This window comes from Eleutherodactylus coqui, chromosome 11 (assembly GCF_035609145.1).
Source record: "Eleutherodactylus coqui strain aEleCoq1 chromosome 11, aEleCoq1.hap1, whole genome shotgun sequence".
NCBI lineage: Eukaryota > Metazoa > Chordata > Amphibia > Anura > Eleutherodactylidae > Eleutherodactylus > Eleutherodactylus coqui.
Window position 1 is genome coordinate 1,153,776 of NC_089847.1, and position 20,641 is coordinate 1,174,416.

The window sequence follows — 20,641 nt, forward strand, 5'->3', positions numbered from 1 at the left end:
AGCCAGCACAGAGGGGTCCGAGGCGGCTGACCTCCATTGTGTGACTAAGGAGCGCCACTCACCCCGTTATACCTGCCTGCTGGGCATATACCAGGGCAGAAGCACCGAGGGCACCAAGGCCGCGGCGACACGAGGGCACCAAGGCCACGGCGACACGAGGGCACCGGCGACACGAGGGCACCAAGGCCGCGGCGACACGAGGGCACCGGCGACACGAGGGCACCAAGGCCGCGGCGACACGAGGGCACCAGGGCCGCGGCGACACGAGGGCACCAGGGCCGCGGCGACACCAGGGCACCGGCGACACGAGGGCACCAGGGCACCGGCGACACGAGGGCACCAAGGCCACGGCGACACGAGGGCACCAAGGCCACGGCGACACGAGGGCACCAGGGCACCGGCGACACGAGGGCACCAGGGCACCGGCGACACGAGGGCACCAGGGCACCGGCGACACGAGGGCACCGACGACACAAGGGCACCGGCGACACGAGGGCACCAGGGCAGCAAGACCGCGGCAGGGAAGTGAGGAGTGGTTGGAGAGGGGGGGGGGGGGGGCGACACCTTCAGTATCCGTTAGTTCTACATAAAGCTTTAGTTTCCACTTTCTTTACTCTTTTTTGCTCGTCTCTCGCGAGTCATTCGGCCGGTGCTCCCGTCATTCCGCCGCTGCTCCCGTCATTCCGCCGCTGCTCCCGTCATTCCGCCGCTGCTCCCGTCAGCATTCCATCCATCCTAAGAGGCAGAAACACACGGCAACCGTAAAAACCAAACGCCGCCTCGCCATCCTATCACGGGGAGCCGCGGACAAGCGAGGCGCAGCGCTTGGACGAAGGCAGCCATGTTTTTCTGACCCTGGACAACCCCTTTAACTATAATGGCATCCATTCAGTTGAGTCGGCGGCGCCATTTCATCTAGACAGACCCTGCGACGCCGATGTGGACGGACCCTTACTGCGCTCGCTGCTCACTTGCCCAAAATATCAACCTGGCGATTTGGACTCTGTTCACATCAGTCTTCAGCTTTCCGTTTTTTTGTCTTTTTTTCTCGCCTCGATTTCGCGTGGTTCGCGGACTAAAGACGGCCGACGTTGAAGAAAAACTAACAGAATGGAGTTTTCACGTTTTTTCTCCCGTTGCGGTCAGTGGGGAAAACTGCAGGACGGGGTGAGAGCAGCCGGGCGGACGTTTCCCCGGACGCCAGTTCCTACGTATATTAGTTCTGATGGTCGTTCCCCCCAGCGTAACTCTAACGCGTATCAGTCCGGAGTCCGGGAGGTTTAGCTCACAACCAATCGTCCGCACTGGATGCAACTGGACCAAACTGTCAGCTGTGAAAAGCATCAAGCTCAGGATGGCTTCTCATATGAACTGAAATGTTTCCATTCATTGACACGAAGCAGCAGTCGTGAAAATAGCGAGGAACTGAAACAAAGTATCAGAAGGTTACAGAACTTTGCTATATGCAGAATCTGTCCTGTAAGGGGATGAGCCCCAGGTTTCCCTTCTGCCGCTGGCCTAGTAATAACCAGCCCCAGCCTCTTGTGCCCCGGAGATGTGGCTGCTACCTGAGAGAAAGCGCTCACCTGCAGGGAGACCACATAGCCTGTGGCAGACACATGGGTTACCCCTCCTGCGCTTCTCCCACAGGCTACTCCAGCTTTCTTCATGTGATCCCCGGCTGGAGAGTTACTGGTCGTACAGGAGCGGCGCCCGCAGCGATGCGTGTGGATCCAGAATTAGCGCTACGCACGTCGTTTTCATGGTGGGCAAATCCAGGATTCTAGGCGCCCGAAGAAACGGACGGATCTCCGCTGAGCAGGACCTCCAGGTTGGGTCGCCGGCCCGCTGCCGCACAGCTTCTCTCTATATAAAGCGCCGCTCCGGGGATTTATCATCATTCACTCGGCAGCTCTCCCCCTGGTGTGAGACCCCCGGCCTCCTCCTCAGATGGTCATGTGATCGCAGTCCTGCCCGGCTCAGATCTACTTGGGGGCTCAGTCTCTGCGGTGCTAGAGGGACACAGACAGTCCTGTCAGTTACTGATGTCACACAGGTACAGTAGAGGAGATCACAGCTCATCCTCCTGACTGGATACTTATGGGCTGGAGCTCATGTTGCCTTCTATATTCACCTACGATAATTAACTGTCCCTCCAGCAGGCAGAAATGGTAGAGCCTCAGCTAGTGCTGTGCTGATGCAACATGGGAGTGAACTGAAATCCAAGGTAGAAAATCTGAGCCTCCTGATAAGTATTATACGGCGCTGCCGGCCGGAGCGCACACCGTCAGCGTGCAGACCGCACCTTCGGAGGCCGTTCTCACGCTCCCATGTAAGACTTCACTTAGAAAGGATTGGAACAATGTTGCACATCGCAAGAATCTGTGTATGTCCCTTTAAGAGTAAAGGAGCAAGAGCGTTCCTTCCAGAAGACTGCGGCGTAAACAAGACCGCGATCAATCAACAAATGCGCAAATGTTCCCTAGTCGGCTGATTGCATCTGTTACACAAGCCAAAAAGTGATCAACCCTCTGTCAACGGCACACCTCCCAGGAATCCGGGTCGGCCGACGGGCGCGCGGCGCTATGGGGGGGGGGTCCTTATATCCGCAGTCATGCTGCACGGCAAGGATATACAGGGTAGGTATAGCCCAATAGGTGGCGCTACAGAGCATTCTGCCATCCCTCATTTGCATACCTATTTCCCAGGAAGCATTGCATGATCTCCAAGTGTTCTCAATGGTACGAAGGACAGGAAGCGCAGTAACTTCTCTGCCCCCCATAATGCTGCCCCCCAGACATTGACCTGGCGACCGCCGACTGCCCTTCACAGAAGCCTACAGGAGAGGCGCTCCAAAGCCGCGGCTCCCACATGTCTAACTACAGGAACCCACCCGCCACACGAATGCTTCGGATCCCCGCAGCCGCTGGCATGGGCGGCATTAGACCGCGGCCCCCCGGCGCTCTGCCATCCGCTGCCCACCTGACAAGCATCTCCACAAACCTCCTTTCTTCCACAGAGAAATAAACCCTTCAGTTCTCCAATAATTGGCGCACTCCGATCCGAAGGTATTTACGAGGTTTCCTGCGGCGGGAGGTGACGAATACGGATCCAAGGTTTACGCCAATGTTGTCATTATAAAGCCCGTAGAACAGCGCCAATGTCATCATACCGAATGACCCCAACAACGCAGCCCCCCCAAGAAATGGCTGCTTGGCCATATGCTAATGAGCAGCACACTGTCAAGTGGGCGGTCTTACAGCTCCAGCCCCTCCCCTTGCCCGTTTGCCGTTTACATGAAGTGCGGTGAATGGGTCATTTGTCCGTTAGGTCCAGAGAAGCATCACGGTCCGCCGCCGCTTAGTCTCGTACAACGGACGTCCTAGTGGGCAGTTTTGAGGCCATTTCAGGGGGACGCAATCATTTCAGGGGGACGCAATCATTTCAGGGGGACGCAATCATTTCAGGGGGACGCAATCATTTCAGGGGGACGCTTTTTATTTTAGCTTCATTAATTTTACTCCAGGACTATTATAGATAGCGGACGACGACTCTGATCCCTACTGATCCCGCGGCGGTCACTGTGGGCCGTGCAGCTCTGCTGCCCTTGTGCTTCCACTGCTGACCAGTGACAGCCGCACCAGGAATCAGCTGATCAGCTCCGTCCCCGTCAGTCAGCGATAGTAGAAGGTCTCCACCAACAGGAAGTCATGTATGGTATGGGAACAGGAGTCTCAGGCTGCAGCGCCCCCCAATGTCCGGGGTGAGACGCCAAACCAACAGCCATTAGCATAAAGCTTCTTTTTGGAAGGGGCTGCCTGAGACCCCCATACAGGGAACCGTCCGCTGTACACCGGATACAGAGCAGGAGGAGACCCATATGTCCCCCTGCTGAAGCTCAGGAGTCCAGTGGGCAGTCCTATCAGTAACTATGTAGTCAATTCACCAATTAGGACCGCCCCCTGGACCCCGAGCAGGCCACAGTCCTGATGCGCCGGCGGGTTGGCAAGCCACAGGCGCCGCACCGCTGATATAGACTCCGGACTGTGCCTTTCATGTTACATTACAGGTCAGACACGGACTTCCAGGGCAGCTGCGTCCAATAGGGGGCGCCGTTCTACCATCTCGCTTCTGGTTTTAGAAGACTCCTACTAAAGGCGCTCCACAAGGAGCACCTACCCTGTCATCCAAAATGAACCCAGTGCGCCCGACCTCCGCCATGCTGGGCCATGCACTAGGATTAGTCGTCCCCTCCACCTCCGCCATGCCGGACCATGCACTAGGATTAGTCGTCCCCTCCACCTCCGCCATGCCGGACCATGTACTAGGATTAGTCGTCCCCTCCGCCATGCCGGACCATGCACTAGGATTAGTCGTTCCCCCCCTCCCCGACCTCCTCCATGCTGGGCCATGCACTAGGATAAGTTGCCCCTTCCCACCCCCCACCATGCTGGACCACGCACTAGGATTAGTTGTTCCCATGCCCCACCCCCCCACCTCCGCCATGCTGGACCATGCACTAGGATTAGTCATCGTCCCCCCCCCCCCCCCACCTCCGCCATGCTGGACCATGCACTAGAATTAGTCGTCCCCCCCCCCCACCTCCGCCATGCTAGACCATGCACTAGAATTAGTCATCCCCCACCTCCGCCATGCCGGACCATGCACTAGGATCAGTCGTCTCCCCCACTCACCTCCGCCATGCTGGACCATGCACTAGAATTAGTCGTCCCCCCCCCACCTCCGCCATGCTGGACCATGCACTAGAATTAGTCGTCCCCCCCCCACCTCCGCCATGCTGGACCATGCACTAGAATTAGTCATCCCCCACCTCCGCCATGCCGGACCATGCACTAGGATTAGTCGTCCCCCCCACTCACCTCCGCCATGCCGGACCATGCACTAGGATTAGTCCACCCCACCCCCCACCCCATCTCCCCAAATACCAAGCCTTCCCAATGAATGGACAGTGAAGAAGAGGAGCATTGAGTGCCGGCGAGGAGACAATAAGGAGAGCGCCGCGCTGACGGAGCGAGGAGATAATGTGGGGGGAACAGATAAGGAGGGGGGGGGGAGCCTGAGAAAGACCGGCTCCACTGATATCTGCCAGATTGGTTTCAGAGGAGAACGCTGCCGGTGCCAAGTCTGCATCCATGTAACTGGCGTGTTCGTCAGCCCCGCAGCGCGGCGCCATCTCCAGGCCCGGCCATTCTCCGCTCTCCGATAGAGCAGATAGAGGTCTGATAGATTACAGCAGATTGTAACACTTCACGGCACACAATCACTAATAGTCGGAGCCGCCGGCGCAGCCAGGGGGGCGAAAAACGGAAGAACTTTGTGCCGCAGAGCAGTGACAGATTTATGGGGCAGAGGTGGCCGAGATAAAGCGCAAAACAGGAATTAAAGATAAATCTACGGCCGCCAGTCATTAGCTGAAGGACAGGTGGCACAACGGGCGCAAATCGCAAGGAGGAAAGGGGAATCGTGCGCCAAAGAGATCTTCAGCTTTCTAATGATTATGTAAGATCTCTGCTTGCTGGAAGTGAAGGGGCGACTGTTGCTGGAAACCGCCAGTTCAGGCGAGAAGTGCCCTACGTACGCGCGGACGGGTGCAGAGTGAGAGAACGCTCCCCTGTCCGCCACATAAATGGTCAACCAATCCTTGAGCGACTCCTGTTTACTGTGAATGATCCGGACCCGCTCCGCTCACCTCAATGACCGGCAGTCCTGCGTAGGCACAGCAGCAATGGTCAAGGGGGTGGGGTGGCTGTGAGACTGTCCGGGGGCGGCTGTTGGGTACCCAACAGTTGTCCCGTGTAAAAGAACCTCCACAGAGACAGAGCCCATAGGGCGCCATAACGCCGAGCGGCTCCCACCTACGGGTGAAGCTCCGCTGATGGCGGCTGGCACCGGGCTCAGTAGTAAACGGAAGGACAAAAATGTGCAGTAGGTGAAGCCCACCCGAGTCTCCTTGTACCTCACTGGGTCAACATTTAAACCACAGACCCCAAACTGTGACCTGTGGAAGAGTCCTGGTGCCGGCCGCCATCAGCGCAGCTCCACCTCTTCCTGCTTAGTGTTCGCACAGGTTTAGGTAAGATCAACCATGAACAGTCAATAAAAGGTGTTTTCGGAGACCAGGGGTCTACAACTAACCAGCTGTTTGAAGTGGTTGTGGTGCTGGTGTCAGGCTGGTATTTAGTGGCGCTGTCCCGTACGCTCAGATCATGTGACTGCTGAACGTGACATCACAGACCTCAGGAGAGGCTGCGGCGCTCACGTATCACCAGCTGGAGGGGTCCGGAGCGGGGGTCCACCCAGGACGGGGCATCAGTATATCAGGCTGGGGACAGGCAGCCAGGATGTACTCGCCCGCCCCCTGGTTTCTGCACCGTTGCCCACCAATTGCACGCTGCATGGAGGTCCGACTCCCTTCGGAGTCCGGTGCGTTCCGCGCTCTCTCAGACTTGGCTGGGGCCGGACGGAGGCGACGGGGTCCCTTTAAAATGATTAGTGACCCGCAGCTGGCAGGAGCTTTCAGACACATAGTAGCCGCGCACAGCTGAGGGTTTGTTACAGTGTATCAGCGCAGCTCTGCTACAATGTAGCAGTGCAGGTAACCAGTATTAGCACATTGACCAGCAGGCGTGATTGGCTTCAGGTCACCCAGGTTGTGAAGCGACCCTCTGGTCTTGGAAGCCCAAGATGGCGTTAGTGCTGACCAGCAGCATCCGACTGCAGCGTGCAACCGAGAAACTTGAAAAACAGGTCGGCCATCCTTGTCCAGGACCGGGGGGTCGTTTTAAGCTTCTCTATGCAAACAAGGTTTCCATTCAATGACAGCAAGCACAGCTCTCACAATGACCGGAACGTGGATACCAGATGACAGCGGCCTGCGCAGGTCCGAGGGGTCAGTACACTACATGCTACAGGACGGGCGACCGCTCGCACTTCGAGGCTTGTTGACATTGCAGGGGAGGGTTCACCGTAGCCGGACGGACGCCATTAAGGTCAGCGGAAACCCTAACCGCAACGTGAATGAGCCTTCCGCATAGAGACGCGATTCACAACAATCCCACGCCAAGTCAGCGGGGACCGCGCCGATCACGTCTTTACTCATTCTCTGCGCAACTGAAGGTGTGCGCGGCGAGCCGGACCGCTCCAACATGGCGGCAGCTCCATGGAGCAGCGATACAAGTCACAGGATCAGCTTCACCTTCCAGGGCGTGAATATTTGCGCACACACCGCCCGGATCCGCGGCAGCGCAGGCGGGGAGACGGCAATTATTAACGTCCATGAAGCGAGTTTCCCGGAGAACAAAGAGCAGAGAAGCAGCTGCAGATTTCTTAATTTATTGTTGGCGTTTTATCGCGGCTCCGTGATTATCAGAGTGGCGATTCGCTGTTCCTGGCATTTTGGTGGAGCGAGATAAGCTAAAAACAAGAGCGTCTGCGGAGCGCGAACAGCCGATAGATAACATTGATAGAACTCCTCCAGCAGCGGCCCCTGGTTATCGGGGCTCTTTATCTCCCCTCCCCCTCCTCCCCGGAGCCCCATCAGGACGACCGCTGAACTTTACCCCATGGCGAGGTGCAAACAACACGCAGCGATCGCCGCGATAAGCGCCACATTAACGGCGCAAGATACCACCGCCCCGGACGGGGTTAATAAAGTGCCACATCACCCAGCTCCCAGCATGCCCTCTGCTGACGGAGGAGGATGGGGGTTGTAGTCCGCAAAGTCATCAATACTAGAAGTGTAAATCCTGCTGTAGAACATGCCTGCTGCTACAAACACGTGCGACGACCATCCGGCGCGGCCGCGAGCGACTCCATCAGTACTAAACGTTAGCCGCAGCCGGGCGGAGAAACCGGGAGCCGCGGGCACGGAGAAGAGGCTCCCCAATGGCCACCCAGCGACAGCGCCAAGGAGAACAGCAAGCGCTTTACGCCGGCCGCCATTACCAAATGTGCAGAGCAGAAAAGTCGTAATCAAAGCGGGAAGATTTACTTCACGGACGGAGCGGATTATAGTGCGGCCGCCATGCTGGGGGTTGTAGTGTCCCTGGGGGCGGAGTATAGTAATCCTGTCTGGCGGTCGGCCATGCTGGGGGTTGTAGTGTCCCTGGGGGCGGAGTATAGTAATCCTGTATGGCGGTCGGCCATGCTGGGGGTTGTAGTGTCCTCCCCCGCAGAGTATAGTAATCCCGTATGGCGGTCGGCCATGCTGGGGGTTGTAGTGTCCTCCCTGCAGGGTATAGTAATCCCGTATGGCGGTCGGCCATGCTGGGGGTTGTAGTGTCCTCCCTGCACGGTATAGTAATCCTGTATGGTGGTCGGCCATGCTGGGGGTTGTAGTGTCCTCCCCGCAGAGTATAGTAATCCCGTATGGCGGTCGGCCATGCTGGGGGTTGTAGTGTCCTCCCTGCAGGGTATAGTAATCCCGTATGGCGGTCGGCCATGCTGGGGGTTGTAGTGTCCTCCCCGCAGAGTATAGTAATCCCGTATGGCGGTCGGCCATGCTGGGGGTTGTAGTGTCCTCCCTGCAGGGTATAGTAATCCTGTATGGTGGTCGGCCATGCTGGGGGTTGTAGTGTCCTCCCTGCAGGGTATAGTAATCCTGTATGGTGGTCGGCCATGCTGAGGGTTGTAGTGTCCTCCCCGCAGGGTATAGTAATCCCGTATGGCGGTCGGCCATGCTGGGGGTTGTAGTGTCCTCCCCGCAGGGTATAGTAATCCCGTATGGTGGTCGGCCATGCTGGGGGTTGTAGTGTCCTCCCCCGCAGGGTATAGTAATCCCGTATGGTGGTCGGCCATGCTGGGGGTTGTAGTGTCCTCCCCGCAGAGTATAGTAATCCCGTATGGTGGTCGGCCATGCTGGGGGTTGTAGTGTCCTCCCTGCAGAGTATAGTAATCCCGTATGGCGGCCGGCCATGCTGGGGGTTGTAGTGTCCTCCCTGCAGAGTATAGTAATCCTGTATGGCGGTCGGCCATGCTGGGGGTTGTAGTGTCCTCCCCCGCAGAGTATAGTAATCCTGTATGGCGGCCGGCCATGCTGGGGGTTGTAGTGTCCTCCCTGCAGAGTATAGTAATCCTGTATGGCGGCCGGCCATGCTGGGGGTTGTAGTGTCCTCCCTGCAGGGTATAGTAATCCCATATGGTGGTCGGCCATGCTGGGGGTTGTAGTGTCCTCCCTGCAGGGTATAGTAATCCTGTATGGCGGTCGGCCATGCTGGGGGTTGTAGTGTCCTCCCTGCAGGGTATAGTAATCCCGTATGGCGGCCGGCCATGCTGGGGGTTGTAGTTTCCTCCCTGCAGGGTATAGTAATCCTGTATGGCGGTCGGCCATGCTGGGGGTTGTAGTGTCCTCCCTGCAGAGTATAGTAATCCCGTATGGCGGTCGGCCATGGTGGGGGTTGTAGTTTCCTCCCTGCACGGTATAGTAATCCTGTATGGCGGTCGGCCATGCTGGGGGTTGTAGTCCCCCTCGGTCTCTGCACTTACAAGGATAGACCGTTTTCACCAGTACTCTTTCCCCGGCAGATCGCGGGGTTAACGGCGTTACAAGCTATTACATCCGTGTCGCGGGGCTCCGTTACAGATGGCTGCTGAGCGCTCGGCTCGGGTCACAGTAAAGATGGCGTCCTCACTAAGAGGCTCCCGTCTCGCACATCAGCATCCGCACGTGTATTACTTACATGGAGACAGCCTGGCCCGGCGCGGCGGCCGCACAATGCGCTATATTCATGGCGAGGGTAACATTAGCTGCCGGGAGATGTTATCACGTCACACGGTGGAATCGCATGGAACAGGATTTATCGAGCAGCGAGTCCCGAGCGGCGGCCAACCTGACCCGACGCCAGTCACCTACAGGAACTACAAGCCCCAGAAGTCCAGCTGCACCGCGCCAAGAAGTACGAAGGAACCCGTGTGGAGTTTGCATCTTCTCCCACAGGCGGCGCTCCCGCTTCCTGCCACCCTCCAAAAGCTGCTGCTAGATGAATGATGAGACGTCTGCGCCGCGGCATCCGTGTGCGCCATAGGAGGAGTCTGAGCATGCAGTCTGGCGGTAGAGGGGGCTCAGAGGCCGACGCGGAGCACCATGGCAACTGGCCAATGGCCCCAGCAGCTAGAAAACGCTTCGGGCGATCCACTCCCTCCGCCGCGGTCTCATTGACGAGGAAACGTTCGTTAGCGTTCCACAGAAGACAACAGTCTGAGGAGCGATTAGAGGGAGAGGACCCCCAGCTACGGCATCAGGTGGTCCTCAGCCGCCGCGGCACAACCGACGCTTCCCCTGGAATACCAAACACGTGGCGTATCAGGGCGAAGCGCCATCTACAATGCTATCCCGCCAGCCCGAAGAACCAACTAACCGCCCACCGCCAGCACAAGTGCGCCCTGCAGCGCCCAACACCCGGAGGAGGTGAAGTGGCACTTGTGCTGCTCGGCGGTCGTTCCAGCATCCTTGCCTCCTCACCAGATTCAGTACTTGCGCCAATCAGGAGTCGTAAGGCCAAGCTCACAGAATGCCGCCAGTCCTCCATTCAGGGGACCACAGCAGAGCGTTCGCACCAATGCTTCCTGATAAGCTGAAACTTACGGCTGGCGAGATGCCCGGCGGCCGGTGAGGGCGTGGCGCCCATTCGCCTTACATTTCGCACACTACCACGGATGCGTACAAGTAGTCACAGAGCTCTTCGCACAGCGGCGATGGAAATTACGTATCTTTGATGTGACCCACATTTATTGCTAATATGTAAATGGAAGGCAGGGCCACGCCTCCACAGCGCCACCCAGCGGGCGGCGGGGCCACGCCTCCACAGCGCCACCCAGCGGGCGGCGGGGCCACGCCTCCACAGCGCCACCCAGCGGGCGGCGGGGCCACGCCTCCACAGCGCCACCCAGCGGGCGGCAGGGCCACGCCTCCACAGCGCCACCCAGCGGGCGGCAGGGCCACGCCTCCACAGCGCCACCCAGCAGTCGACGAGGCCACGCCTCCACAGCGCCACCCAGCGGGCTGCGGGGCCACGCCTCCACAGCGCCACCCAGCGGGCGCCAACCTCTTAAGCAGGCTTACCAACGTGCCTAGCAATAGAGGATAAACCAGGATGGAAGGAGCTGCGTGCCTAAAAGACGCCATCTTGAAATGATCTATATATAAAGAATCCGGTGCAGACGCCCGTGGCAGCGGCAGCCCACGAACCGTAGAGCCCGCCGTGCACTTACTTTGTGGTGGTCCGCCGTACAAGTAAGAAGTCTGCTGCGTTTCTCTATATAGGTAAAAAAAAAGGTAACCAATGCACGCGGGCGCAGCGGAGACGAGGGCGAGGCGCTTTCAGGCCCTGATTGGGAGCCTACGGAGCCGCAGTCGCACGGGCGGATGATCCTCTGGTCCTCAAACTCCGCAGCGTTTTGGGGGTATTTGATGTACAGGCATCTTTGGCGCGCGTTTCATCCGTGTTCACTGTATTTGTGCGCACAAAACAAGGGAAAAAAGGCGAACGAATGCGAGTCACCTCACAGCAAATACGCACCAAAATACGAGACTGAAAATCGCCTGCCGGAATCCACCAATACGAACGGCGCTGCCCGTGGGAAGAAATCTGTGCGAATTACGGACTGAACAGACGCTTGTGTGAATGAGCCCTGACGCGCCGCAGCCGTAACACTGCGTTTCCATACTCTACAATTTGACAGACCTCACCAATTAGAGCGTCAGCTCCGTGGCCCACTGCGCGGCCGGGTCTGGCGTACAGCCGTGCGGGGGAGGGGCCCCTAATATATGTGGATCTGGAAAAATGGGAAAAAAATGTCCTTTTTATTTTCCTTCCCTTCTTACCTCTTTGAAAAACATAATTTATCTGTATTATCGGCCGCCAGACACTTTAATCAGCGCGCGATGAAGTCAGTGTTTCCAGCCTTATCTGCCGGAGGAGTGGAAGCCGAGCAGCGAGGAGGCAGCGAGGAGGCAGCTCCCCGGCCGCGGCTGGTGGGGAATGTTAATAGGAGGAAGAGCGGCGAGATTGGCTGCGGAGGCCGCTTATCTGCGCCATTATCAAGGCCTTATCGATGCAACCATCAGCGCTCAGTAATGGGGCCGGTTCAACTTTCTGCTTTATCAGGGAGACGGATTCGCGCCAGAGGGACACGAGAGACCCGAGAAGCAGCCGTGTATTTAGAAAATCAAGGAGATTACTTATTGCCATTTGCGTTGATACAGCATATTAACCCCTGCACGGCCGGCGGGGGCCACAAGGCTGAGCGCCGCAAGCAAAGCCGAAGATTCTGCAACTTGGGATTCACATGGCGCCAACGACCGCGCCAATTTATAGGGCAAGACATATACTCTGCAAGTGATGCCAGCAGAACTACATACCCCGGTGCCCCCCTATCAGCCCCCGTCTACCGCCGCAACTCCTCTGGTCTCCAATTCGTCGCGGTGTAGATCCCACTTGGTGATGAAACCTGCAGGAACACCGGCCCCTGCGGACAGGAAGCTTCTTGTAGTTGCCACAGATTAGATGGCAGTGCTGACATGTTCTCACCGGCTGACAGGAAGGGGTCAGCGATTCATGCTGCTTGCGCCAAATTCTGCCTCCCATCAGCACATAAATCTGGCTCCATCTGACCAGGAGATGTTTTCCCGCTGCTCAGTGATACAAGTTTTGCGCTCTTTTGCCCGCTGGAGTCTCTGTTTCTCTTAGACATAATGGCGCCTGAACTGGTCGCCCGCTGTTATACCATCCGTGCGGAGGAACGGCGAGTTGTGCGTTCGGACACGTTAGTTGGAGCTCCAGCGTTGTATTCAGCAGCCTGTTGGTCAGAACGATTCCGGACATCCTCCTCCGACCCCTTTCAGTGATGAGTTGTTTCCGTCCGCAGGATCCCCTTCCGCTGGATGTTTTCCTTGATTGCGCCATTCTCTGTATACTCTCCACACCGTTACATGATAACAACCCCCCCCCCCCCCCCCCCACGGTTGGCAGCGAGACCCCGGCTAGTCTAGCACCGGTGACCGGCCTCGCTGGATGTCGAGGCGGACAGGGAGAATGACCATCCAGGGGAGCGCCACATATATATCAGCAGTCTTAAACGCCAGCATACGAGTATGGCGCGGTAACAACAGGGTGAACGTTCTCTCACGGTCCCAACACATCTGTAAATAGTGTCATGGCGGACTTCGGCGAGCTCCAGCGGCACTTTTGTGTTTAAGCAGTGAAGTCTGAAAGTCCGGGAAAAGCAGAATGCAAAAATGAAGCGGCGTTACCTGCGGCGGCCCGAGAGCACACGGGTATAGCAGCGGCCGCCCGTGCCGAAGCCACATGAATTATCAGGCGAGGAGCGATATTGACGCCAGACGCACGGGATATTCCAAAGTGCAAACATTTAACATTCCTCGATCCACACTGGGAATACGTACCCCCACGGCAGACAGAACAGCGGCCGTCCACGGGGGCCCAATAATCACAGCCGCCGGCGTCTGCGAGAATGGTCCGAGCAAAGCGACTCCGGCAGAAATCACATTCAGTGCAGGAGGCGCCAAACACAGATCCCGCCAGTCGGCGCCGCGCTCTATAGCTTTTATACGGGACAGAAGGCCTCAGTTACCATGACAACACCGGACATGGGGGCTTCCTCCGGGCTCATGGGGCCAAGTGGGAACTAGCGCGGCCCGATGAGTCACAGTATGGATTGCTGCGGGCTGATGGCGGGGTCCGTGTGGCGCAGACCTCAGTTGTTAGCTAGGCCCCGTACAGGCCGCTGGCGGCTCCATACTAAAGGGGGTCATGGGTCCATGACTGACCGGCGCCCGCTACGTTTCACCACTTGGTGACCATTAGCAGCTCTTCATGGACTTCATGTCCCCCGCAGCGATGGGATATTACTGAAGGACGATGCCCCGGGACTGTGCAGGAACATTCAGGAGCCCAACGGCGGGGATCCCACCCAACATCCTGTACCTACAAACACCCGAGGGCTACGGGGGCCGACCATCCATCACTGCGGAGCGCAGGAGGCGGCCGTAACCCCCGAGGGCAGGAGAAAGCTCCGGAAGCCCTCAGAGATGTAACTAATTGGAGAAACCAAGGCTTCTGGAGGGCAGCAGCTCAGGCGGTCCATGATGCGTTGGACCCCCAGCATGTTAGCGCCCCTGCAGCCCCCACAACATTCGGGAAAAATGGCGTAAACTTTGACCGACAGGCAAGAATAGCACCTCACGGCGGGGGGCTGGGTCGGCCTTCACCTCGCGGCGGGGGGGGGGGCTGGGTCGGCCTTCACCTCACGGCGGGGGGGGGGGGGGCTGGGTCGGCCTTCACCTCACGGCGGGGGGGGGGGGGGGCTGGGTCGGCCTTCACCTCACGGCGGGGGGGGGGGGGGCTGGGTCGGCCTTCACCTCACGGCGGGGGGGGGGGGGGCTGGGTCGGCCTTCACCTCACGGCGGGGGGGGGGCTGGGTCGGCCTTCACCTCACGGCGGGGGGGGGGGGGCTGGGTCGGCCTTCACCTCACGGCGGGGGGGGGGGCTGGGTCGGCCTTCACCTCACGGCGGGGGGGGGGGGCTGGGTCGGCCTTCACCTCACGGCGGGGGGGGGGGGCTGGGTCGGCCTTCACCTCACGGCGGGGGGGGGGGCTGGGTCGGCCTTCACCTCACGGCGGGGGGGGGGGCTGGGTCGGCCTTCACCTCACGGCGGGGGGGGGGGGGGCTGGGTCGGCCTTCACCTCACGGCGGGGGGGGGGGGGGGGCTGGGTCGGCCTTCACCTCACGGCGGGGGGGGGCTGGGTCGGCCTTCACCTCACGGCGGGGGGGGGCTGGGTCGGCCTTCACCTCACGGCGGGGGGGGGCTGGGTCGGCCTTCACCTCACGGCGGGGGGGGGCTGGGTCGGCCTTCACCTCACGGCGGGGGGGGGGCTGGGTCGGCCTTCACCTCACGGCGGGGGGGGGCTGGGTCGGCCTTCACCTCACGGCGGGGGGGGGCTGGGTCGGCCTTCACCTCACGGCGGGGGGGGGGCTGGGTCGGCCTTCACCTCACGGCGGGGGGGGGCTGGGTCGGCCTTCACCTCACGGCGGGGGGGGGGCTGGGTCGGCCTTCACCTCACGGCGGGGGGGGGGGCTGGGTCGGCCTTCACCTCACGGCGGGGGGGCTGGGTCGGCCTTCACCTCACGGCGGGGGGGCTGGGTCGGCCTTCACCTCACGGCGGGGGGGCTGGGTCGGCCTTCACCTCACGGCGGGGGGCTGGGTCGGCCTTCACCTCACGGCGCTCCGTTTGAGGTAAAATATCCAGTAAGTCACATTGGCAGGCGATCGCTGGTCGCGGCCGCAGCGCTCAGGACGCCTGCGATGTCCCAACGGCTCCCACCTCTCAGCCCAAATCTCTCCGGCAGGAAGTGCGCCTCCAGATTGGTGAGAACGTCACAACATGATTTGCATCCAATACCGGGTGCATCTTCGAGGATAGCCGGCGCCGAGAGACCACCGCCGCCGCGTGCAAGCGAGCCCATCGTTTAGTGTCCAAGGCCTCGGCCAGCGGAGTGAAAAGTCCCGGGCAGCTTCCCCAAGAATCGCCAGAGATCGCGATGAGATCTACCGCAGGTAACGTTACGCCCCGCGGCCGCTTACTGCTGAGCGCACTTCGGATTTACGTTTGGGATTTAATACCCACGAGAGACGGAGCGAGTCGCCCCATGTAAATACCTGCAGAAAACGGAACGACTAGCGGTTCAGTGCTGAGGGAGGCCAGCCATAGCCACAAGCTGCGGCACGTTGTCCCACCGCTCGTCCCGTGTGAACGGGGCCCGACCCGCTGCAGGGCCGTCTAAAGAGATTACAATAGACAAATCACCGGGTCTCGATGGCATTCACCCCCGCGCTCTAAGTGACGGGTCTGCTCCACTGGATTGGCGCATAGCCAATGTGGTGCCGATATTCAAGGGGTTAAAAAGCGAAAAATGATTTGTTTCTCCCTTAAAGGGGTTGTCTCACGCCGAAACGGGTTTTTTTTTTTCCATAGGCCCCCCGTTCGGCGCAGGACAACCCCAAAGGATGTGTTAAAAAAAAAAAAAATAATAATAATTTATTACTTACTCGAATCCCCGCTCTGCGACGTCTTCTTTCTTCCTTCACCAAGATGGCCGCCGGGATCTTCACCCACGATGCACCGCGGGTCTTCTCCCATGGTGCACCATGGGCTCTGTGCGGTCCATTGCCGATTCCAGCCTCCTGATTGGCTGGAATCGGCACACGTGACGGGGCGGAGCTACGAGGACCAGCTCTCCAGCACGAGCGGCCCCATTCACCAGGGAGAAGACCGGACTGCGCAAGCGCGTCTAAAAACGCCAGAAGACATCGGAATTAGACGGCACCATGGAGAGGAGGACGCCAGCAACGGCCATACAGAAGTGCTGAACCCCACTTGCTGCCGCGGGACAACCCCTTTAAGGACCAGGCCATACAGAAGTGTATACCCCCACTTGCCGCCGCGGGACAACCCCTTTAAATGAAGACTATTGGCTTCTACCTCATTGGAGTTTTTTCTTCATTCCTCAGGAATAACATTGGGGGTAATAGGCGGTACTGGATGGGGGGGGCAGCCTTATATACTGTTACTATGTTAGATATTGGGTCACTGACGATACTGACCTTGATTTGGTTAAGCAGGGTGGTGGCACCGGTGTCAGACACGGGGGAGGGGGACCAGCATGTAATTGGCCCATTACCGCGGTCCTTCATGGAGGCCAGCGATGGCCTCATAATCCCGACCACAACGGCCCGCCGTCAGCCTATAAGTGGCGGTCCACCGGCTGCCAATCATTGAATTCGTTTTCCAGCCCTTATATCACCATCATATGATAATTCATGGGGTGGGGATTAATATGGCCGCCATTGTTATGTATAGTATCTATGCGATAGGCTTGGTTCTGGTACCACACTAGTATCCTTGGTTCTGTTATCTCTGTGTAGTAGACTCTGTTCTGGACCCGCATCTACGTAGTGAGCTTGGTTCTATTGCCGTATCTATACAGTAAGCATTATATATAATGTGTGTAAGGTATGGGGGGGGGGTCTGCCTGACACAGCTACTATACATACAGCGGGCATCGGCAGCGTGGGACGGAGAGATGCCTGCGGACGGACTTACCTCCATTACAGCGGGATACAATGTATTCCATCTAAATGGCTCCCCGGGTGAGAAGGGAGTGGATGGCATCAATCATGACCCGGTAGAGCGCAGCCCTTGTGTCTTTGCCTCTATTCACTGCCTGGCCCCTTCTGGTCTGCTTGCTGGAGATAAGCGTCCTTTATCTGCTGCGAGATGCTTATCAGGGAGCAGATCGGCCAGGAAGCTTATCTCCAGCTTCCATCTAGTCAAAGGGAGGAAAAGCAGGGAGCGACTCCGGGAACAGAAGGCTCAGCTTCAGGGGTCGTAGGAACATAAGCCCCTGTTAATAGAGGAGGGAGCCCCCAGGGACCGCATTAGGAGGGGTGCAGGCGGCCATCTTTACGGGGTTCGGCGTTTCATGGTTAGCTCTACTTTGGCCTCATTTACTTTTGTATTGCTCGATGCAAAGCAGAAGCGGGCAGTCCTGGCATCCGGTAACGGCGGGTCGGAGAGACTAGAAGATGTCCCATACCACCTAAACCCCAGGAGGGATGGCGGCAGCCCCCCAGCCGCAGCCCCCCTCATTTACTAAGTCCATGGGGGAACGAGATGGAAAACTTGTTCTGGGGTCTCCTCTCATGATACAAACCTATTCTGGTCCAAGGACCATAATGTCAGGGCATCACACCTGTAGGGTCACCACACCCGGCGTTAGGGGGGCAGCACACCTGTAGGGTCACCACACCCGGCGTTAGGGGGGCATCACACCTGTAGGGTCACCACACCCGGCGTTAGGGGGGCATCACACCTGTAGGGTCACCACACCCGGCGTTAGGGGGGCATCACACCTGTAGGGTCACCACACCCGGCGTTAGGGGGGCATCACACCTGTAGGGTCACCACACCCGGCGTTAGGGGGGCATCACACCTGTAGGGTCACCACACCCGGCGTTAGGGGGGCATCACACCTGTAGGGTCACCACACCCGGCATTAGGGGGGCATCACACCTGTAGGGTCACCACACCCGGCATTAGGGGGGCATCACACCTGTAGGGTCACCACACCCGGCATTAGGGGGCATCATCATACTTGTGGGGCCACCACACTCGGCATTAGGGGGGCATCATCATACTTGTGGGGCCACCACACTCGGCATTAGGGGGGCATCATCATACTTGTGGGGTCACCACACCCGGCATTAAGGGGGCATCATCAAACTTGTGGGGTCACCACACCCGGCATTAGGGGGACATCATCATACTTGTGGGGCCACCACACCCGGCATTAGGGGGACATCATCATACTTGTGGGGCCACCACACCCGGCATTAGGGGGGCATCATCATACTTGCGGGGTCACCACACCCGGCATTAGGGGGGCATCATCATACTTGTGGGGCCACCACACTCGGCATTAGGGGGGCATCATCATACTTGTGGGGTCACAACACCCGGCATTAGGGGGGGGGCATCATCATACTTGTGGGGTCACCACACCCGGCATTAGGGGGGCATCATCATACTTGTGGGGCCACCACACCCGGCATTAGGGGGGCATCATCATACTTGTGGGGTCACCAAACCCGGCATTAGGAGGGGGGCATCATCATACTTGTGGGGTCACCACACCCGGCATTAGGGGTGGGGGGGCATCATTTGGCCATTGGGTGTACTACAATACAGACCACCGACCCCTTGGTTTATATTAGCCTCCAAACACACACAGCAGGAGGGCCACCGCCTAGCATGCAGAGTAGGTGGAAGTCTATCAGGTATGCATCACTCCGCCCGCAGTTATCAGCCACCGAGATCTGTATACACACTGCACAATGAGGAGATAGGAAACAGGAAGGTAGCTAACCATCATCAGATATCTGTGCACACTATTGTTTCAGGGTTTAGATTGTAAGCTCTGGTGGTGCAGTTAACCAAAGAGGACCCGCCGAGAGACCCCTCCGCCACCATTACTGCACCCCCACCAGCGGACAGGAAGGGGTCAGCGATTCATGCTGCTTGCACCAAATTCTGACCTCCCATCAGCACATAATAAATAAATCTTGGTATTTGTATAGCGCCAACTTATTCCGCAGCGCTTCAGGTAATTATTACTTATTTCCCCCCACCAAGCTGGGGGCTCCTTTTACCGACCTCGGAAGGATGGAAGGCTGAGTCAACCTTGAGCCGGCTACCTGACGCACGCGGGGATCGAACATGCAACCTTCAGGTCGTAGGTGAGAGCTTACACTCTGCACCACAGGAGGCACATAAATCTGGCTCCATCTGACCAGGAGATGTTTTCCCGCTGCTCAGTGATACAAGTTTTGCGCTCTTTTGCCCGCTGGAGTCTTTCTGTTCCTCTTAGACACAATGGTGCTGGAACTGGTCGCCCGCTGTTATACCATCCGTGCGGAGGAACGGCGAGTTGTGCGTTCGGACACGTTAGTTGGAGCTCCAGCGTTGTATTCAGCTGACTGTGCAGCCTGTTGGTCAGAACGATTCCTGACATCCTCCTCCGACCCCTTTCAGGGATGAGTTGTTTCCGTCCGCAGGATCCCCTCTCTCTGGATGTTTTCCTCGATCGCGCCATTCTCTGTATACTCTCCACACCGTTACATGATAAACCCACCCCCCCCCACCCCCCGCGGTTCGCAGTGAGACCCCGGCTAGTCTAGCACCGATGACCGGCCTCGTTGGAAGTCGCTCCGATCGCTGGATCTTCCATCTAATGTGGATTCACACTGAAACTGATCCACGGAAAACTTGTCACGTGACTTTATGCCGCACTCCGGGGTCACGGGGGGAATTACCATACAGGGGGCGCCAATCGTGAGAAACGGGGGTCTAATAAAGGGCTCCTTAGTGTACAATGAAGGCGCACAGGGCTACCTCGTTAATGGAGACCTTGGAGTAGAAGCCGTTTCCAGTCCTTTCGTTGTGCCTTGAAGTGTTAGTTGGCCGCAGTCGGCGGTCTTGACCGGCCGCACTGGAGAGAGTCTGGCGCTGACATTCCCTCCCGAGTCCCATGCAGGGCGTCCATCGCTCCTCCGCAATGCGGACGTCGGTTTCTCACAATGTTCAGGATTTATCAGGGGAACCAACAAGTCTTCATTGTATCCGAAAGCAGCGAATAGCAGAATCAAGGCAAACAGGCGCGCTGCGACCGCGGTCATGGCTCCATGCAGGTGATGGGGGATAAAACGGACCTTCAACCGGACGCAGAATGTCAGCTGATCCGATGAGAATTTACCCCAAAAATCCTAAGATTCATTTCAAGAGGACACAGCCTGCAGTACCACACTCGGCCACTGAGCCACGTACGGCGCTGTCTGCTTCCAGTAACAAAGCAGCTCTGTGCGGTCACAGCGGTCAGCTGATCTGCGAGGGCACCAGCTGGTAAACCCCACTAATCATTCTGCAGCCAAACCAACTCCGCCGCGTCCCACAAATTAATGGATTTTTGCTGCATTATAAGTTTCCAAAGGGAATTACAAACATAACAAGTTGGTGAGAAGTCTGAGAGACGTCAGAGGCACAAGAAGC

General features: G+C 58.2%; 1 protein-coding gene across 1 annotated transcript in view; it reads right to left on the minus strand.

Annotated features, from left to right (window-relative positions):
* Positions 1–20,271, minus strand: part of ZFPM1 (zinc finger protein, FOG family member 1) — a 94,856-nt gene extending 74,585 nt beyond the window's left edge. The window contains exon 1 of the mRNA XM_066583815.1: positions 20,003–20,271. Coding sequence (XP_066439912.1) covers positions 20,003–20,271 — 269 coding nt within the window. The remainder of the gene's footprint in view (positions 1–20,002) is intronic.
* Positions 20,272–20,641: the final 370 nt, after the last annotated feature.